A 21,465-nucleotide genomic window follows, 5' to 3' on the forward strand; every position below is an offset into this window, starting at 1 on the left:
AACTTTCCAGTTAATGATCCTCTTGATGGTAGATTCAAAGCCGTCAGGTAAGAAAACAAGAAATACGTAACTGAACTGAAAAGTGGCAGCCATATATGATCAAAAAGGGAATTTCTTGATAAGAGCCATGGAGAGGCAGGGTACATGACAGTGACACGACTTGGAAGAAGACGAAATCTTGGTATGAGCGCGATGATCCTTGAAGGCGATGCAACGCAAACTGCTGCTGCTGCTGCTGCTGCTAGTGCTCAAGACGATGCAAACTAGTAAACCAACTTCTAATTGCAAGCTACGGACCTAAATTGTGAAATGCATGCAAGATACATAGGCGTCAATGCCAGACAGATACACACTAGACCAGCTACTCATGGATGGACCATGGAGGCCTCCAGCCTGAAGATAGGGTGGTTTTGCAACTGATTTCAGGTGGCTTTGAGTTTAGTGCCTGCTGAATTGTCATTTGACTAAAGGTGCGGCTCCGAGGCGCAATTTCCGCGGGCTTCGCACAGCACAAGCACAGAGTTGGATAAGAGGGGAGAGCAGGATGTTGACCGGACCAACTGCCTCAGGCATGTTCTGGAGTCGCCAGCGTGCAGCCGAGACGGTCGATGCTCTACAAGTCAGAGCAGCAAAACTTCGGGGCCAAAACCTCCCTTATCAGCTTTATTAAGATGAGACGGCGGGCAGGTGCGGTCCAATGTTTCTGTCGATCGTCGCTGCACCTGCAGGTTGGCAGGGTGGACGACGGAATCAGGTGAGTTGAACTGCAGGTCACCGGACAGACTAACTGCAGGACAACGTGCAGCCTCGCTCTAGGGTACGCGTGGCCGCCGTGTAGGTCGAGGTCGAGCCCGCCCAAGTCCCATCCGTCGCCAACGAGCGCCGAGGCGGAGTGCAGCAACGACCCTCCCTGCCGCCTCATGGGCAACTTCCTGTCGATGTCGAAGCAGGCATCGGCCGGCGGCGAGCTCGAGATGGAGGACGTCCCCTTCCCGCGTCTCGCTCCAGCTCATGCGCTTGTGCTCGTCGTCGACTGCCGAGGGAATCGAGCGATACTGGACGACGCCTGATAACGCGGCTTCGACGCCGGCATGCTCTCCTCTCCTACGGTTCCAGGCGTACTAGTATCTGCCATGCCCATAGTCCTCCCCGACAGCTGCCTTTATCCCACGGCGTGAGGATCCCAGATATTTGCTCCACACAGGAGTCAGAACACTGGTTGCCAGGCGCACAACCGCGACCCCAGCCAAAAAAAAAAAATAGTCCTCCCCGACGTCTACTACGTCCCCTTACCGCACCCAGGAACCCCAAGGCCACGTCGTCTTCGTCGATTCCGGCGGCATCCGACCTTATCTCGGCCAACACAGCTCGTCTCTGAGCTCCTGGTGACAACCCCCCTCATCTCCTAGACCCCTCTTTCCCCCTTGTTTGCGCTCGGTTTCACCTAATTCGTCCAAGCCCGAGAGCTTCTCCGCCGCGGCCCTCTGCTCCAACCCTTCGCGCCACTGCACTATCTACGTCCGTAGATCCTCTGGTACCCTTCCTTTTTGCCGTTTGCTTGTTCCACGCCACAGTTCCATCCACACCCCGAGCGCACCCCACTCCGGCGTGTCGCTGCCGTCGAGTCCATCCATCGGCGTTTTCGTCGTCGGGGTTGCGTATCCACACGCTGCATCCAACGCACACACTCACGCTGCAAGAGTGCATCGGAGCTCAAGTCCGGCGAGAGCTCCGCCGCTGTTTTGGTCGCCGCCGGGCGATACTCTGTTTTGCTCTCTCTTTTTTTCCAGTGTTTTGCTCTGTTTTAATAACGTGAGCACACCTTGGCTGTTGGATCAGATCTGGACGCGCAGGATTAAAACCGCACGTATCGTTTCGTTGCGTTCGCTCGCGTCGTCGTGTGGCTCGCTAACGCGCGGGACCACATTATATTGGCTCAGAACACGCACTGTCCACACACCGCCATGTGGCAGCCAGGCCCACTGTTCAGCCTAATGACTAGGAGGGCTGCGTGTACTGGTAGCATTTTCCTCTCTTTTCTTATCCGGTTTCATTTTCTTTTTCGATTTAAATCATCTCCTGGAATTTAGATAATTCACTAAATTTAACTAATATTTGCATAAATGAAATATGCCTAAGTTCAAGGGGCAATGCTACGCATCCGCCGGATGATAAACTGATAAGATCTACCGTCCCAACCAACTAGGGGACCTTTGCAACAGCTAGCTTGTTGCGCTCATGGCTTTGCAACAAGGACCTTGTTGCAAAGGTCTACTGAGACAGCACCACTGGCCCGCCACAGCCTGAGTGCCTCGGCCATGAAGCGTCGTCGGACGTCGGAGTTGTCGCACTTCCTCTGAACCATCACCCGAGCAGTTGCCTCTACTCCAGCACGAGAATGAAAAACTCTCAAGCCGGGCACTCCTCTGGTGATTTATGCAACCGAAGCTATCTTTCTAAAACATGCGTCGTGTTGCAATACTTGCCCTCGTACGCTCTAAGACAGGGCGCTCATTCTGCGCTTTCTGCAACCGAGACTATGTTTTTGAAACAATACCCCTGTTGCGGAAGAGAAAATATTCATGGTTGAACCATTTTTTTCTTCTGAAACAAGACCTCTGTTGCAGAGACTTTCTGAAACCAGACCATGTTGTCGAAAGAAAAACTTCACCAGCAAACACTTTTTTTCTTTCTGAAACAAGACCTCTGTTACAGAAAGCTTCTGAAACAAGACACTTGTTGCAAAAAATAAAGAGTAAAATGCATCGGTGGTCACTGTACTTGTGTCAAAAGTTCACTTTGGTCACTGTACTTAAAAATACGGTCAATACGGTCATTATATACGCATTGCGATGATTATATGGTCACTGGCTCATCGCATGGCTTTGTATTTTGTCTAAGCTGACCGGTCAAACTTTCTATGTGGAGCCTTGAACATGGACCCATCTATCAGTGGGCGGAAGAGAAGAAATAAAGGCAAATAAATATTCATGCGTCCATGGGTATTCAAACCATAGATCCAAGGAGCAACCCGCGTGTAGTAGCCACCAGAGACTAACCGCTTTGTGTTTAACTTGATAGTGGCATACTCCCTCTGTTGGGAATTACTTGTCTTAAAAATGGATGTATCTAGAAATAAAAACAAGTAATTCCGAACGGAGGGAGTAGTAGTTTGATGGACATAAGCATGCAATCACGCATGCAGTGCACCCACTCCCGCACGCACGTACGCGGTGCACACCAGTCCTTGTGTGCACGCACGCACTAGCACGGATGCATATACGGAGTGCACACCCGCCCGCATTGCTGCCGTCTCACGCCCTACTCCCTCCACTGCCTCACCATGCAGCTCATGGATGGAGTCCTGCCTTGCACAACGCCTCACAAGCACTTGCTGGGTCGTGGACTCGTGGTACTGATCGATGCTGGGTGATGCATAGGAGCAGTGGGACAAAGTGGCGCAAACGAACACCGGACACCCACACCTGGTAGCTCTTGTCGACGTGCGCGTGCATGATGGTGGCGTGGCTGCCGAAGCATGACGCTATGATCTCAGCTTCGTCGCCGGCGTGTGCGTGCGTGCGCGCTAGTGCACGAGCGTGTGCATGCGTACTGGCTAGCGCGGGTGGGTACGTGGTAGCGCTAGCGCAAGTCCCAGGTTCTAGCCCCCCTCCGGTGCACAGTTTTTCCTATTTATTTCTCCCCCAACCCACTGACAGGTGGGACCGCATATGTAGAGAGGAGATTAGGCTGCCATGTAAGAAGTTTGACCGGTCAGCTTAAACAAAATACGAAGCCATACGATGAATCAGTGACCGTATAATCACCATAATGCGTATATAATGACCGTATTGATCGTATTCTTGAGTACAATGACCAAAGTGAACTCTCGACAAAACTACAATGACCACAGATGCATTTTACTCAAAAATAAAACTAGCTGCACGGGACTTGTCGCCAGTGCGAGCGCTCGATCAAAATCAATCCGATGGCTACGCAGGCGGCGGATGTTGTGCGTGCATCAGCTGGCTGAAGGTTGCCGTTTTCATAAGTTCAAACATGAAAATATGCATATTTTATATAAATTCGGGGTAGAAAAATCCAAGGAATCTGAATCTGCCATTTATACTGTGTTTTCAGCAAGCTAAAGTCCAGGAGTTTCACCCCGCAAAAAAAAGTCCAAGAGTTTCCAGCATAACTTGGACTTTTGCAAAAATCATATAAAATCAGCCGTGTCTCATATGAACAAAAGATATATACGTAAGTTGATCAGTTTTCTGTCTATTTTCAGGATATGTAATTTGCATATATGTTAAAAATCCTCTAATATGCTGTTTTTATGTCGTTGAAGTGCACATGATAATGTTTAGGGGCTTTTTGGCATCCTTTCTTTGAAATTGCATAACTTGACTTCTATAAAACTTCTTGGCACAAAAAGTATATGCATATTAGCTAGAATTTTGTAAGCTTTCTGGTGGTGCACTTTGTTCTCAGGTTTGGGAAAATTAGATTCATGTTTGTTCCAAAATTGTACAAAACACCCCCTCACTTTGCCACCAGCACAACTTCCACATCATGGCTCCGAGCACCAAGTATTTTATATGCTTTTGGGGCTACACATTACACTCTATCCAGTAACATGCTTGGATTGTCAAGATTTTGCTTGTTACATCATTTTCCTTCCTGGTTACATTTGTGATCTTGTTTGGATCATATCGGTAGCTTCGTAACTCCATTTGCAATGTTCTTTATATGCATTTGCACTAGAATTATGTGTAGATCATGGTTTTGTCATATTCATGCATAATTAACAATGTCCACTGCTCTTTCCAGAATATGTGATTCAATTACAGAGCTCATGTAGTTCCACTTGATTCACTTCACTAGTGGATCAAGGCTTCATTTTATATTGCTAGTTGTTGTTTTCATTCCGAAACTATTAAAATGGCATGCATGCATTTCATTGAAGCATTAATGCCATGCATGTGTGTTTACCATGTCATTTGACCTCGCCTCGGCCATCATCGACCCCTACTACATGAACATGAAGGATGAGAGCAAGAAGAGCAAGAACGCCTGGCACAATGTCTGGCATGAGAGACTGGATGAACAATACGTCACGTACGCGGCCAAGGACGCGTACACAAGCTACGAGATGTAGAAGCAGATCGTTGACACGAGGGAGTGTCTTCTTCCTGCCCCAGACGAGGGATCGAGCCACAGAGCAGTGGCGGGAGCTTCACAAGAAGTAGATGACTAGACGATCATTTCTCCTAGTTTAGAATGAATATAATTGTTTATTGAGGTGTGTGCGAATGATATGTATAGTCACTTATGTAATTCTTCTGTAGACAGAACAAATCACACGGCTTATTAGCAGCAATCTTCTGTGTTATTATTGGTCTTCGCGCACATTTCTGATTACGAACATGTTTACCGCGTATCACACATATCTTGTTCAGTTGAACCGTTTATATTGTGTTGCCTAATCACACACAGTTCATCCTAGTGAATTGTATATCGTATATCGCACACCCTCATCTGGCTGCCCGTTTCTGTTTTTCTACATCATCGCAAACAGTTCTTCTGAATTAACCGTTTACCACTCATCGCACACGTAACTTCAATATAAATCGTGTTTGATGTCACTGCCATCGCAAACGTTTTGCATCTTTTTAACAATTTTATTACATCACAATTTGTGATTGATGCGTCGCACATAGTTTTGTCGAAGGGTCTCTGATTCGACGGTCACGTTTGGATCATCCTGCAGTAGTGAATGGTGGGACTGAGTGTTTGGTTTCATGCGCGACGAGGGAAATACTGCTCAAGTCGGTGGGCCAATCTATCCCGACATTCACTATGAGCTGTTTCAAGTTGACCAAGAAAGTTTACAAAAGCATTTCCTCGCCGATGACAAAGTACTAGCAGCTCCATTGACCGTCGTTCCTTGCACTGGATAGACTGGAAGTGTCTGTCACTTCCAGAAAGCAAAGGAGGAATGGGTTTCCGAGACTTGGAATGTTTCAATATCGTGTTGTTGGGCAAACACGACCGGAGGTTGATCACAAGCCCCTCCTCATGTTCTAGGGTTCTAAAAGGCCGCTACTTCCCAACCTCTGATTTCAAGAGTTCTATTGTGCCAAGGAGTACCTCCGCGGCCTGGAAAGGGATCATGGATAGGAGGAAGGCACTAGAAGCTCGCTTACTGAGGAGAATCTGTGATGGCACTTATGTGAATATTTGGACTGATCGGTGGCTCCCCGGGAAGCTATCTCTGCGGCCATTGGTTCAGATTGGTGGTGCCACTCTCCACACAGTTTCAGACCTAATTGACGATGAGAATTGGTCCTGGAAAGATGATCTCATTAGGAGTAACTTCACCCTGCCGGATGCTGATGCAATTTTAAATATACCGCTCAAGCAAGGAGGTGGTGATGACTTCTGGGCGTGGGCTCATGAGAGGTCGGGGTCCTATACCGTAAAATCTGTGTATCGTGCTTTGATTACTTGCAACGAGAATTTAGCTCTAGAGGAAGGGGTGATTACTGAAACTTCAGGGAATGACAAACAGTTGTGGACTCGACTATGGAAGCTCAAAGTGCTACCTAAGGTTCGTGTCTTCTGGTGGCGAGTCCTCCGAGGCATTCTACCGGTGGAATCAACACTAAGGCACGGACATATTGTGACTATGGCTCGATGCAACATATGCAAGGGTGCAGACGAAGACATGGTTCATGCACTTATCAAGTGCTCCCATGCCCAAAGCTTCTGGACATAAGCTAGAAAGTGGCTCGATATCAAGTTGCCACAACAACATCGTGCAAGGACATTTTGTGCGACACTCGCATCGCTGAGGGAGACCGGGCAAAGATCATCATCGTCATGTGGGCAATATGGACATCTCGCAACAATATAACACATGACAAAGTGAGTCTGAACCCGCCCAATCCTTGAAACGTATCATAGAAGCTCTAATGCCGTCAGAACTCCCAGTGGAACATACCAGGATCTTGCCTGGTTACGATTGGAGACCGCCTGAATCAGAATGTATAAAAAATCAACACGGATGCAAGTGTCCCGTTGACTGAAAACAGAAATGGAGCAGGTGGTCTAGCAAGAACTCCCACCGTCTTTGTTCCTGCATGGCCGCATCACAATGTCATGGATCCACTTACTGCAGAAGCTTTGGCTCTGCGAGATGGAGAAATCTTTGGCAAGCTTCGAGATTTTCTGTGAGTGGTCTTCGAAGTTGACTGCTTGGAGTTGGTACAACTCTGGAACTCGCGACAATTCTCGCGCTCTGTAATAGTGCCTATTCTTCTCGAAATTGAAGGGCTAGCCTCAACTTTCCTAAGTTTTAATGTTCAGCATGTAATGAGACAAGCCAACAACTCAACTCATGTGTGTGCGAAGCATGCAAGCACACTGGGTGTGACTGATTGCTGGATGAACTCCCCTCACGGATTTCTTGTGACAAGCATGTTGGCTGATCGCGCTGGAGTTGGAAATAATTGAATAAAACTCTATGATTCCTGCAAAAAAAGATTGCGACCTCCATGTAGCTCAGACGCTGCTTCGGACCCTTAACTACACATGCCTTTGTGTCAGGGACATGTGGGCCAGCTGACTGTTGGACCCACTTATCAGTGGCCCAAAGGCACCTGCAGTTAAGGCACGGAAGCTCAGTCCATGTAGCTCGGCCACACTCGCTTAGGGTTATCAGCGGTGCCGCTGGCGACTTTTTGGCCGCCGGTGGGATCGCTGTTTTCTGATCATTACCGAACCACGACTCTCTAGGGGGTCACGGGGGGAGTCACAGGAACGACCGCGAGGCGAGGATCCAACCATGGCGGAAAAGGGTTCTTCCTCGAAGGTGGGGCAAACAACTGAGATTGATCTGGAGGAGATGCTAAAAGGCATGGAACTTCTGGATGAGGAATTGGATGCAGTGGTGATTAGCAAGGCTGAAGCGAAGAGATTTGAGGCGGGGGCAGGATGGATGGCAATTGCTAGGGTTAACACGGACAGGCCGTTTAGCTCAACAGCTTTTTTTGACAACGTGAAGTTCATTTGGGGTCTGGCCCAAACACCCAAGTTCAGGGAAGCTGGTGAGAACTTGTTTATCTTCCAGTTGTTTTGTCTTGGAGATTGGAGGAAAGTCGTGCATGGGGGACCCTGGCTGTTCAGGGGTCTAGGGGTGATCATCGAAGATTATGATGGCAAGACCGATCCTGAAAAGGTCACACTAGACGGTCTGTATGTGTGGGCTCAAATTCATAAGGTCCCTGACATTTATCGACAGGAGCCAGCAGTAGATCAACTTGCTCGTAGAATAGGCAAAGTCAGAGAGGTTCAGCTCCGTCCTAACCTCTACTATGAGGGCGACTACGTCCGGGTGAGGGCAAAGGTTTTGACTGCGGAACCTCTTACTCGCTTTACTCCGCTGACGATCGAGGGAGAGGGCACACGTATGCTGGTGGTGAAGTATGAAAAAAATCCCTTTCTTCTATCAGATTTGTGGGTACATGGGACATAGTTATGAAGAGTATGGAAAGGGAGTATGGAAGGAGGAGGACAAAAAATGGGGCCGATGGATGATTGCCAAGTGTCAAACGGTGGAATATTCGCAGCCCATGGGAGGACGATATGGTGCTAGAGGAGGAAGGGGACGAGGCCGAGGCCGAGGCCGAGGCCATGGTTCCGACCAAACTCAAGGACGAGGTTTTGGGGAAACAACGGGGAATATGGTTGCGGACAGGAACACAAAGGATGTAAAAGGCAAAGGACAAGAGTCAGATGTTAATGGTGATCGGGACGCAGTGAAAGCGCAGGATGATAAGCAGCAAGGGGTAGCCGAGGAGATCAGTACCAATAACAAAAGGTTTTCTGCAGATAACACGCAGGTTGATCTGGGAGCGACTGTCGTACACACAAACTCAGATCAGAACTTTCAGAAGGGTGTTATGGTCACGACAGGGAATCAGCCAGAAGGGATGCCTCCACTACCGCCGGTGTATGTGTCCCTGTGGAAGATAAACAAATGCCTAAAGAAGGGAGTTGACCAGGGGGAAATTAGGTAGAGGCTGCGGCAACGGAAGCAAAAAACACATTATCGGCGGGCTCCCAGGTGGAGCACCGCTGAGCGCAATGAGCGCGGGTAAAGCCTCGACAATTCGCGAACTTCACGAGCTCGTGAAGGAATTTACGCCCACCATACTTTGTATCGTAGAAACTCAAGTGGAAAGAAGTAGGGTGGAAGGTTTAGCAATTTCAATAGGTTTTGACAATTGTTATGCTTTAAGTAGTACTGGTAGAAGTGGTGGTATTGGAATTTCTGGAATAATTCAATAAAGATTGATATTGTTGGTTACTCTGTTTATCATGTGGATTGTGAAGTAAGGGACCCGGGATTTGATCCTTGGAGGATGACAGTGGTGTACGGAGAGGCTCAGACACACTTGCGACATCAAACCTGGGACACTATGGAAAATATATCAAGTTTGAACAACTTACCGTGGCTGTGTATTAGAGACTTCAATGAAGTGTTGCGTCCGGATGAACATGAGAGGATTGGAGAAAGGAGTAATGCACATATCCAAGGTTTTCGTGACGCATTGGACATTTGTATGTTGCTGGATATAGGTTTCAAAGGCAGATTCTGGACTTTCGAGGAAAAGGTAATGGGTGGTTCTTTTACCAGGGTAAGGTTGGACCGTGCCCTTGCTTCTCCTTCGTGGAATTCCCAGTTTCCTCTAGCGAGCCTGACTAATCTAACAACAGCCACATCGGATCATGGCCCTATTCGCCTTGAGCTGAATACAGGAGACGAGGTAACGAGAATTCAAAGTTCAATTTTTCGCTATGAGATAGCATGGGAGTTACATGATAATCTGAAAGAGACCATTGAGTCTTCCTGGGCTGCTTCCCAACCTTGCTCGAGAGCGGAGGAAATTAAACAAAAATTGTTTGAGCTTTCCAACAGTCTGAAGAGGTGGGACAGAAGGACTTTTGGCTCAGTTAGAAGGGAGATGAACAGCTTAAAGAAGGAGATTGATGAGATGAGAAAGGACCTAGCTAGGACGGGTCCAAGTCATGCAGAACTCAAACTGAATGAAAGACTAGTAGAACTATATCACCGCGAAGAACTACTTTGGCGACAGCGATCCAGAATTGACTGGCTGAAAGCAGGTGATAAGAACACAAAGTTTTTCCATACGAGGGCTAATATGAGGAGGAAGAAGAATATGATAAAAGCTCTGATGAACTCCATGGGAATCATTGTTGATGACCCGGCATAATTAAAAAGGTTAGTCACGTATTTTTATAAGAATCTGTACACCTCAGAGGGTGTAACAAATATGGAGGCTATGCTAGATCACGTTCCTACGAAAGTAACAACGGCCATGAACTCAATTCTATGTGCTGAATACAAAGATGAAGAAGTTAAAACCACCCTGTATCAAATGCTTCCCACAAAATCTCCGGGACCCGATGGTTTTCCTGCACATTTTTATCAGCGACATTGGGATGTATGTGGGGAGGAAGTGACAAAGGCGGAACTTCGAATTATCAGGGGAGAGGAAAGTCCGAAGTGTATTAATGATACTTTCCTTGTATTGATCCCTAAGGTAATGAGCCCAACTTTAATAGCTCAATTTTGTCCTATTAGTTTATGTAATGTTCTGTACAAGATTGCTTCAAAGGTGATTGCAAACAGGTTGAAGCAAGTCCTACCAGACATTATTTCAGAAGAGCAGTCAGCTTTTGTCCCTGGCAGGCTTATCACTGACAACATAATTACTGCATATGAGTGCCTTCATTTCATGAAGAGAAGCAGGGCTAAGAGCAACAACCAGTGTGCACTAAAACTAGATATGATGAAGGCCTATGATAGGCTTGAGTGGTCATATTTGGAGGTTATCATGGTCAAGCTTGGTTTTGCACGGTCTTGGATCACTGTGGTCATGAGTATAATTAAATCAGTTTCTTTCTCAATGTTACTGAACAGTGAGAAGCTAGAACAGTTTAAACCCACGAGCGGTATTCGGCAGGGAGACCCGATCTCTCCTTATCTTTTCTTGATAGCAGCGGAGGGCCTTTCGTGCCTACCAAAATCCATTTCTCAGTCGTCAGCTTTTGTGGGAGTCCAAGTGGCACCAACTGCTCCGGTTGTTAACCATTTGCTCTTCGCGGACGATAGCCTGTTGCTTTTCAAGGCGAGTGCAGAGGGGGCTGGGATTGTGTCAAACTTGGTGAACACCTATTGCAATGCTTCAGGCCAGAGAGTGAATAATGAGAAGTCTACAATTTTTTTCAGCAAGGGGTGCCCTCAGTCAGCTCGGGACAGCATTAAAAACACCCTTCAAGTTTATGATGAACAGCTTACTGATAGGTATCTGGGGATGCCTACTGATGTGGGACACTCAAGGAACGACACTTTCAAGTATTTGAGGGATAGAGTGTGGGAAAAGATTAAAGGTTGGATGGAGAAATTATTGTCTTATGGGGGTAAGGAAGTTCTGATTAAAGCAGTAGCCCAAGCAATTCCAGTTTATTCAATGTCTTGTTTTAGGCTACCTAGAGGCATTTGTGAAAGTGTCACGTCAATGATAAGGCAGTTCTGGTGGGGAAACAAGAGGGGGAAGAGAAAACCTTGCTGGATATCTTGGGATGTTTGCACTAAGCCAAAACACTTGGGAGGCCTCGGCTTCCGGGATATAGAACTTTTTAACTTGTCTCTTCTGGCTAGGCAAGCTTGGCGTATTCTACAAGTCCCCATGACTTTGAGTGCGAGAGTTATAAAAGCGAAGTATTTTCCCACTGTTTCCTTGCTTGAAGCGGATCTTGGAAGCAACCCTTCTCAGATTTGGAGGGCAATTTTAGATGGGAGAGATGCATTATCAAAAGGCTTAATAAGAAGAATTGGTACATGGGAGGACACTAGGATCTAGGAGCAGAATTGGTTGCCCCGATCAGGGCTGATGAAGCCATTGTAGCCCTGGTGAATGATAAAACTCCGCTAGGCTCTGAACTAATAGATGCATCATCTGCTGTTTGGAGAGAAGAAAGGATTCGTGCTGTTTTTCTCCCGGCGGATGCAGAAGTTATCTTGAGAATACCTTTATGTACAAGGAGAGTTGATGACTTTTGGGCATGGGGAGAGGATGACAGAGGCATTTTTTTTTCTATCAGTCCGGTCTACAGATTTTTGATGAAACTAAAACTTCAGAATGTGGATGTATTGGAGCAGGTTGGAGGCCAATCGGATGCTGTTGGGGATATAACTATTTGTGTAAGCCGCCCATGAGGGGCCGGGTTACACAAAGAAGGATTCATCAGATGAAGCCCAAGACCAAGCATGAAGATGGTGGTTCAATAAAGGGTCTAAAGCCCACAGGCGACTTGAGGTCCATAGTGGTAAACCGCCGTAATGGCATGACTTGTATCATAAGGCAGATTTAACTAGTCACCGAGCCGGACACTGTTTATGAGCCGGCCGGGACTCTGTAGGCCGCAGGGCGTCACCCCGTGTATATAAGGGGACGACCAGCCCTGGTGGCTTAGGGCAAGAAACATCTCATCGAGAGCCAGGCATAGCGTATCTCGCTCCCTGGTCATCGAAACCCTAGCAATACCAACCCAACTAGACGTAGGCTTTACCTTCATCGTAGGGGCCGAACTAGTATAAACTCTCTCGTGTCCCTTGTCCCGATTAACCACTTTAAGCTTCCTAGTTGCGATGGCTCCACGACTAAGTCCTTCCATGAGGACATCTGCCGTGACAATTCCACGACAGATGCCATGAGGGAAGCTCGAGACTTGTCGGCCCTATGGAATATTAAGGTACCATCAAAACTGAAGGTTTTTCTATGAAGATTATGTCATGAATCGCTACCAACAGCGGACCTTTTGAACCATCGGCACATGTCCACTACACGGATTTGTGCTTTATGTGCATCTGAAGATAACTGGAAACATGCCCTAATAGATTGTGCTATGGCAAGAGCAGTTTGGTCGCAGACTTCGGAAGAAACAATGGAGTGTATGGTTGATAACCTGACGATGAACGCGAAGAACTGGTTGTTCCAGATGCATGACAAGCTGCTGTATGGTGAGTTCACCAACATGGTGGTCACGTTATGGGCGATATGGCAATCGAGAAGAAAGGCCATACATGAAGATATTTTTGAAACCCCATTTGCAATTAATTCCTTCACCAAGTCTTTTCTTCGGGACCTTGACATTATTGATAGCAGAGCTTCAGGTGTTAGCGGGAGAGTACCAACTAGGCAACGAGTATGGCAGCCCCCGCCTGATGGAGTTGTTAAACTAAACGTAGACCCTGCCGTTACTAATGATGGTACTCAAGGAGCGGTGGCTGTAGTTGGCAGAGATCAAGGAGGTAACTTTCTTGGAGCCTCTGCAATCATTTTCAGATATATTACAGAACCAACCACTCTTGAAACTTTGCCAGTACGTGAGGGTTTGTCAATTGCAGAGGATCTTTTTGTTACGCAGATTCAAATTGCGTCGGATTGCCTGACGGTGGTGAAGGACATCACGCACAACTCATCAGCGACTTATGGAGCTATAGTGCACAAATAAGAGAGCGTTCGAGGATTTTCTCATCTTGTAACATAGTCAACGAGTATAGGAGCTCGAATTTCGAGGCTCACAGTCTTGCTAAGCATACTTTAATCCTTCGATTTGGTCGCCCTGTCTGGTTAGGCCATCCGGGGGAAATTCCTTTCATACCTGTAAACGTTCTGGAAGATTAATAAAACTTAGCAAGAGTGTCTCAAAAAAAAAAAAAAAGCTCGGCCACCAAAACACCTCACTCCTAAGAAAAAAAAAATACAAAATCCCCTTTCGACCTGGGACGGCGCAAGTCTCGACCGAACCGGCACCTACCAGACGACTCTCGATTCCCCTCGCTCCTAGGGTTAGCAGCAGCCCTCGCCGCCGCCCCGCCGCCGCAGAGACACACTCCTCCCTACTTGACCGCAGCCACCAGACTTCGCCCAGCCGCAGCCATTGACGACGCGACCCTGACGCCCTCGTCAGCTGCCGCCGCCGCCGGACTGCAGCCACCCGATGCCCTCCTCTGTCCCGGACGACGCCACCCTACCTCCTTCCTTTCCTTCCTGCTTCCTGGTATGGCGGTGAGCGCGCGGGGATGATGGAGGCCGTCGGCTCCGGTGACGCGACAGTGCAAGGCAGCCGATTTCAAGACATCGGGGAGGGGGACAGAGCCGACCCCATGACGCCGCCAGATCTGTCCCCGCCGATCCCTTCACGGCTGGGGAAGCCCACCTCATCTTTCTCAAGGCTCAAAGGACGTTGGAAATCCTCCACGGTATCTTGTTCTTTGACCCTGGTTTAATTACCTTACTGTTACCGTGCCTGCACTCCTTTAAATTGGACGGAATGGAATACCTCGCTTCATAGATGGGCGAATCACTGTTAATCTTGTTCAATCTGCTATACTGGAGTAGCAATTTATGTGTATAGTTGAGTGTTAGTAATTGTCTCACTGTATATGTATGTAGCCTGTATAATTTTGTAGTGATAAACTAGGCAGTACATTTGTCTTGAGTGTTTGAGAATAGCATAAGTGATGACGGCATAGGGCTCACGGTGGTCTGTGTAGTAAACTTTGGACTGTAAAACGTGTGAAAATTGATGTCTGTCCATACCGTACTTTGGCATGGACAGTCAATGTGATCCGCTATTCTGCATTAAATTAGATATAATCTACATATGGTAGTATAAGGGGTCGTGTACATTACTCCAAATGGATGTGAGCAGGTGGGTTTGCTTGGGATAAGGTCACAAGACTAGCAAGAATGGATGAGCATGCTTCAAAGATATCGGTTCCTACCCGCTGTCACTTATCTGATCCACTTGTCTTGTTATGCAGCATCTATTTTAGTGCTAGTTACATCCGTTTTAGCCACAAGTAATATGGATCGGAGGGACCAGTACACCATGATTCAACATGTGATTTTTTTTTTCTAATGACGCAACTTGAACTCAGCTTATTACCTATGCGGCTTACTTTCTTTGTTACCTTTGGTCCTTATATTGTTTTCTTGTAAATGGTTGGATATAAGCGGATTCAATGTTTTTCCCTTTAGAACAAACTTGCAGAATAGCATCATGAAAATTCAATGAAATTGCTATACTCTTCAGGTGACAAATTATGGTATGGAAAATGAAGACGTGTTTGTGCCACTTGATCCGCGACTAGTTTGGGTAAAAAACCGCAATGTGAACAGAAGGAAGAACTGGGTGCCGTCATCGTCTGATCTCAAACTACTTTCGCTCAATCGTCTTAAACAGCAACAAGCTTGTGAGGATAACCGCAAGGTGGCTGTGAAGGATGTAAGTTGGTGGAAGAAGTGGGTGGTGGCGTGGATGGATGTGGTGAGTAGGAAGAAGTGGGTGGCATGTACAGGCATATTCATCATGCTCATGCTTGTCATGGCCGCCATCCCGCATGACGAGGACTACCATGACTTTGCTGACCAACGCGCACTTTTCCTTGGTAATTAACCTCTGGTTCACGCTCTCTGTCCCATTATCAGTTTTCCTTTTGAAGAGTAGATTCAGCTAAGTTAAGCTCCATTCAAAATAAATGATTCTGATTATCAACACCAAGTACCTGTGCCCTCTGCATATAGAATAAATCATGTACATTTTTTTTTCTGTACAAGGAAAGTCTGATGTAAAGTTATATGGTTTAATACTCTTGATAACCACGAATAGCATTTATGCCTTATTTGCAGGGATCCCTAATACGCTGAATGTTATATCAACAATCCCCCTCTTTTTTGTCGGTCTCGCCGGGCTCATCCTTAACCACTGCAAAAGCTATTTCAGGATATGGTGCAGACTTAATGCTCATGCTATTTTTGGTTCCTGTTTTAACTCGAATTAAGATTTGAAGCACTCTAATGTTTATCCTACTGGCAGGTCACAGGGGGATCTCTACACACTCTTTGCTACTGTCATTGCTTCTGGCTTTGGTTCATGCTATTACCATCTCAACCCAAAAAATGGCACCCTATTTTTGCACAGATTGCCAGTAAGTCTTCCCTAGACCTTCTATGTGGTAGATATAACATTCAGCACCTTCTTGTTCCTAATTTCGTGATATTTAATATACTGACGGATTACATAATGGTCTTTTTGTCAAGATGGTGACCGCTTTCACATTTTTTGAGGTCATTTTCGTTATTGAAAATTTGGATGATTGGGCAAGACCAAAGTCCCTTGCATCAACAAGCTACTGGTTATGGGCAGCAGGTTAGTGTTGTTCCTCTCAATATAATGCATGCATTTTCATTATTTGTGTAGGTTGCTATTTGTGATTCACCTCAATTTACTGTTGTGTTTTTTTATAGTTAGTTTCCTCACAAGACATGAACTTATGTTAGCTCTTACTGAAAGTGCAATCTAATATGACCTAAATTGTACAATCTGATTTTTTTTCTGTTCTTCAAAATAATTTCAGGATTGTACATCCTTGCTAGATTAGAAGAGGTTGCGGACAAACGAATTTATAGGTGGACTCTTCAGATTGTTAGTGGGCATACTCTTGGTCATTTATGTGCTTCGATGGTACCTCTTTTTTTGATTCTCATGTTAGCAAAAAAGACAAGGCCAATTGAACTAGAAAGGTATGAACTGATAATTCCATAGACTGCATGATTATCTGTACTTCTAGTTTTTTATGTGTTAAGTGGAATTTGATTCAACTGCGCACACTAGTTTTTACCAAAATTAATCTGGTGAGCATCTGTCCAACAAATTCGCAATGACTGCGTATTCAACGGCGCAACCCCTTCGACCAATTCACTGATTGCGCGAATCAAGGATGAAGCTAAGCTCTGGGCAACGGCTGGCGCCCGTGGCCTGCGTGCCGTCCTCCCACAAACCTGGGATGTCCACTGATTTAGATCGCTGACTGTAACCGCTCCTCTTCGGAGGCTGTAACAAACTCTATCTTTTCAATACAAAGAAACGCAAGTCTTTTGCGTTTTCTCAAAAAAAAATCTGTCCAACAAATACTTACCTCCTTCCTTTCCGAATCTTTGTGGTTCATCATTCATTGTAGTTCTGGTAACAATTTCACCACATTAAGGTGGGATTTGCTCATGCAACATGGTTTTTTGTTTGTGTGGTGAAGGGCATGTGCTTCGAGATGGGGAGTGTGACATCCATGATCCACACAATATATTTGAAGCATTTATTGGATATATATTTATTTAACAATCATCGATTTTTTTAACGCCACTGTCTTGCATAATTTTACAACAACAACAAAGCTTTTAGCACCAATCAAGTTGGGGTAGGCTAGAGCTGAAACCCATAAGATCTCGCAACCAAGTCATGGTTCTGGCACATGGATAGCAATTACATGCACCCCTGTCCATGGCTAGTTCTTTGGTGATACATTTTCTTTTGGGTTTCATCTCCATAAGAGTGGCTGAGTTTTGACGTTGGCTCACCAAGTCTTTCACAACCCTCCTCCTTTACCCGGGTTTGGGACCGGCCACTTTCTTGAATAAGTTTGCCATACATTTTTCATTGCGGTTTCGACTATGCCATGTTTCATTGCTTTCATTTGCTTATACATTTTGTCCATCACCAGAGTTTCCATTGGCCTGTAATTATACTGTGATTGTTATGCTGACCAAGGTGTTCTAATAATACTCTTATGTATCAACTATTCAACCATATGCAGTGCATGTTTTATGTCAAGCGAAGAGTATAATTTTGATTATTGCATGATCTGACAATTTCTCCCATTTCAGACGCATGGCTCCAGTGCATCATCAACTAAAGCTTACTTTCATGGTCTGCTTGTTGGTGCCCAAGTTGATCTGCCTCTGGGTGCCCAAGATACAGGTATGATAATCTGTCGATCCATGTCTGAACAAATAAGAGTCGCCCCACATATCGAGCATGTCGCCACTTTGATGAGAGGCCCAACACTATACTCATTTTCACTAACCTCCCACAACAATTGATGCATTTCATGCCATATTATGTGTATTATATTACTCCCTCCGATCCATAGAAAGTGTCGCAGCTTTGAATTAAGACTGAACTAACCTTAATTCAAACTGCGACACTTATTTGGATTGAGGGAGTATTATGTAGGTGATTATACACTGATAACTTTACTTCCATGTGTCTTCTACATCTAGTATGCCTTCTCCATGGTTTATAGTTTACTAAGATGTGGCTCTCTAGCATACGTGTCATTCTTCCTTTCATATTTAATTTTTTTCATAATCTAATTGACTTCTTTCCCACTCATGCAAACTAGGAAGTGCTTTTTCACGTGTGACTTAGGGCTAGTTCTTTTGGGGCTTATGGGTGGCTGCCAAAATAAGCTGCCCCCTACCCAGCTTACTGACCATGTTGTTCTTTGAATCAGGTTAGTGTCAACATTTGCGAACTCGGCATTCTGATGTGGGAGTTTGGTGCTTGTTCTGTTAATCAGGCAAAGATCTCTGATCAGCGAGCAGTGTTAGAAACCCCAATTCGTGCTTGGGAGATAGTGTCGCGAATTCATGGCCTTTGGGGGATGGACATTTACAAGAATAAGGTGCATCAGTTTTTACAGAGTGTGCGGCAGGATGAGTCTTTTTTTGGATTATGGGGCACGCCGGGTGTTGGCAAGACACGACTTCTTTCACTCATTGCTGCTAGCTATGCCGATTCATTCCGTCACATATTATTTCTTGATGGTGGCAGTAGTGTGAGAGTTATGCAACATCATCTTGCTTCTTTATTGAAATTGGATTGGGAGAAGATGTCGTCGTTACCGGAGCATCGCCGAGCTAAGATCATCACTGAGTTTCTAGTGCAAGACAGTTTTTTGCTTCTATTAGACAACGTGCATGATAGACCCTACCCAGACTTGGTAGCTGTTGGTTTGCCGATTCCTCTTGGGTGTCATCAGAAGGTTATTTTTACATCGAGGAACCAGATGATGTGTGAACGCATGGGATGCCCGATATCAAATATTATGCAGATGAAGTGCCTCGGGAACGAAGATGCTTGGAGACTTTTCAAGTACCACGCGGGAGTCAAAATCACAGAAGCTGATGCTGAAATTTACGATTATGCAAAACAGGTGTATTTCTGTTGAATATTTTATAGCTACACTTCTAATCATTGTTGGTGCACTAATTTGTAATTTATTTGGTACTAGATGGTTTCTTCATGTCGTGGGTTACCTAGAGCCATATGTGCCATTGGCAAAGGTGTTGCTCGAGTGACTTGTGGTGGTAAGAATCTATTTGCTTGGCAGTTCGCCTACAAGCAAAGCATGGGCAGAAATCTACATCCCGAGCAAATGGAAGAACTAGCGTTTGTTCTGATTTAGGTAAGTGAAAACTGTGAAGTTGTGATAGCTGATGGTACATGCATGATGCTCAAGAAATGCCCCTGGCAAAAACATATGTATAATTCTCATTGCAAGGCTTGAATAAATTCCAAATGGATGCCTTCTTCATCTTGGTGAAGGAACCTTCCCTTCCTATAAATCATTCCAGAGTTTGTTTAGCATTAGAGTTTCGGAAACCGTTGGGATTCATGTCCCTGACAGCTCTTCATATGCATATTTTCATTTCCTGCTCAAACTCCAGGTTTGCCTCACCTGGGTACCGTGTCCAATGGATAAACTTGCACGGGGGATTTCGTTTTTAGAGCTTCAGGAGTTGCATTTGGTAGCAGCTTTCTTTGTTGATATGTTCTTCTTGAGGACAATTCAAGGGATTAGATGTAATAAAACACTGAGAGAACACAAACTGAATAATCTGTGTTAGGTATAGCTGTAACTTTAGCTGCACCAGTATTGCCAGGATATGAAGTTGCATGATCAGTAGCCTGCCTCTCTTAGTCTTGCATCTGAGTCCAGCGGATAGACCTTGATGGAAGATTTACTCGTAGTATTAGGTGGCACATTATATATGGCACAACCCTTCTTGGGATTTGTGTGACATTTGCACAGCAATCAAAGAGGAATCAAGTGCCTTGCACACAAGTGCATGTAATTACTATTTACTCCCTTTGTAAACAAATATAAAGACCTTTTAGATCACTAAAGTAGTGATGTAAAAAAGATCTTATAGTATTATCAGTTTACAGAGGGAGTACTTGATAGGCCTAGCCTCTGCTTTAGCTTTGCAGTTGATTTCACTCTGGTATGTGTTCTCTTTTATGCCTGCTCATGTGAAGGACCGCTGCTCTGGTTTCAGGCAACTTGTGCGTGGCTCCTAGGAGCTGTGGAGACTTGGTTGGACTTCATTTCTTGTTGCTGCCGCAATGAAGTGTTGGAAGAGTCCAGATGGCGGCAGTTTGATGCTTACCTGTGAATATGGTGTGATATGTTTGATGATATTACTTTCTAGTACTCTCTTCGTTCGGAATTACTTGTCGCAGAAATGGATGTATCTAGACGTATTTTAATTCTAGATACATCCATTTCCGAGACAAGTAATTCCGAACGGGGGGAGTATGCGTTTTCTTGACTTGTCAGTCTTCTGATGCCCCTAAACATAGGGCAGAACACCTTCATGCTCCAATGGAATGCAAGAGGAGAACGGACTTGTTGTGGATGCTAAATTCTGTGTTTGTTTTGCTATCTTCAGTCTGTCTCATTCTGTCATTCGTCTCAGAACTTTTTTGCGTCAGCATTCCAGGCGGTTTGCCTTTTCGAAATTATATTATAATTGGGGCCGTCTGACTCTTTTCCCTACGAGAAAAGTCCATATCGCAGCCTCAAACTAACCACTGGTTTGAAACACCCTCAACTTAGCACAAAGTTTAAAAGACAACCGTAGTCTTGTTTTGGCATGGTCAACTGGTTTTGACTGAAGTCAAAGTTGATTGGGCAGCGCCACCTCAGTAGTCATGTCAAAAGTTGATGCCTGCCAGCCTGCCACAGGTGGGCGGCACCTGCGGTGGTGTCTGACGCGGTAGTGACCACGTCTTCGCGCCGACCCACAATGCCGAGCCTTAGGCCAACTCCACCGCACGATCCCAAACAGTTTGGACGCTTTGTTCGAATTTTGTCCGTTTGAGGGTGCCAATAGGGTCGTGTCCGTCCGGATTTGGATTTGCGTCGGCCGAGCGCCCACCACAGCACATCCATCCCAAATATTGTCCTGCTCAGTCATTTCTTCAAACACATAAGGATTTGGATTTGCGTCGGCCGAGGGCCCACCGCAGCACATCCATCCCAAATATTGTCCTGCTCGGTCATTTCTTCAAACACATAAAAGACAGCCGGCTTCACCCTCCCAAGCGGCCGCCGCTCGCCAGGCCGACCGCAGCAGTCCGCGCGCCGTGCTCGCCCGTCAGCGACAAACCGCACGCGCGTCGCAGCTCGACCGCCCGCCGCGCTCGCCGTTCGTCGTGTCGCCCGCCGCTTGCCGTGACGGC

General features: G+C 46.0%; 1 protein-coding gene across 2 annotated transcripts; it reads left to right on the forward strand.

Annotated features, from left to right (window-relative positions):
• The first annotated feature begins 13,881 nt into the window (after positions 1–13,881).
• On the forward strand, positions 13,882–20,646 carry LOC123072572 (uncharacterized). Of its 2 annotated transcripts, XR_006435253.1 has the most exons (11): positions 13,882–14,359; positions 15,196–15,550; positions 15,792–15,891; positions 15,979–16,090; positions 16,203–16,311; positions 16,520–16,685; positions 17,823–17,916; positions 18,452–19,153; positions 19,232–19,405; positions 20,280–20,431; positions 20,518–20,646. XR_006435253.1 is itself a non-coding variant. In XM_044496149.1 (10 exons), the coding sequence occupies exons 1-9, from the start codon at positions 14,180–14,182 to the stop codon at positions 19,403–19,405; spliced, it is 1,992 nt and encodes a 663-aa protein (XP_044352084.1). In that variant the 5' UTR covers positions 13,882–14,179; the 3' UTR covers positions 20,280–20,646. The 2 variants fall into 2 exon arrangements, 1 of the variants encoding a protein (XP_044352084.1); XM_044496149.1 differs by having other exon boundaries at positions 20,280–20,646.
• The last annotated feature ends 819 nt before the right edge of the window (positions 20,647–21,465 follow it).

Source organism: Triticum aestivum, chromosome 3B (genome assembly GCF_018294505.1).
Source record: "Triticum aestivum cultivar Chinese Spring chromosome 3B, IWGSC CS RefSeq v2.1, whole genome shotgun sequence".
Classification (NCBI taxonomy): Eukaryota; Viridiplantae; Streptophyta; class Magnoliopsida; order Poales; family Poaceae; genus Triticum; species Triticum aestivum.

Coding starts and splice junctions, on each gene's coding strand:
- LOC123072572 (XM_044496149.1), top strand. CDS start 14,180: ATGATGGAGGCCGTCGGCTCCGGTGACGCGACAGTGCAAGGCAGCCGA. Junction 14,360..15,195: donor GACGTTGGAAATCCTCCACG/GTATCTTGTTCT, acceptor TATACTCTTCAG/GTGACAAATTATGGTATGGA. Junction 19,154..19,231: donor TTTACGATTATGCAAAACAG/GTGTATTTCTGT, acceptor ATTTGGTACTAG/ATGGTTTCTTCATGTCGTGG.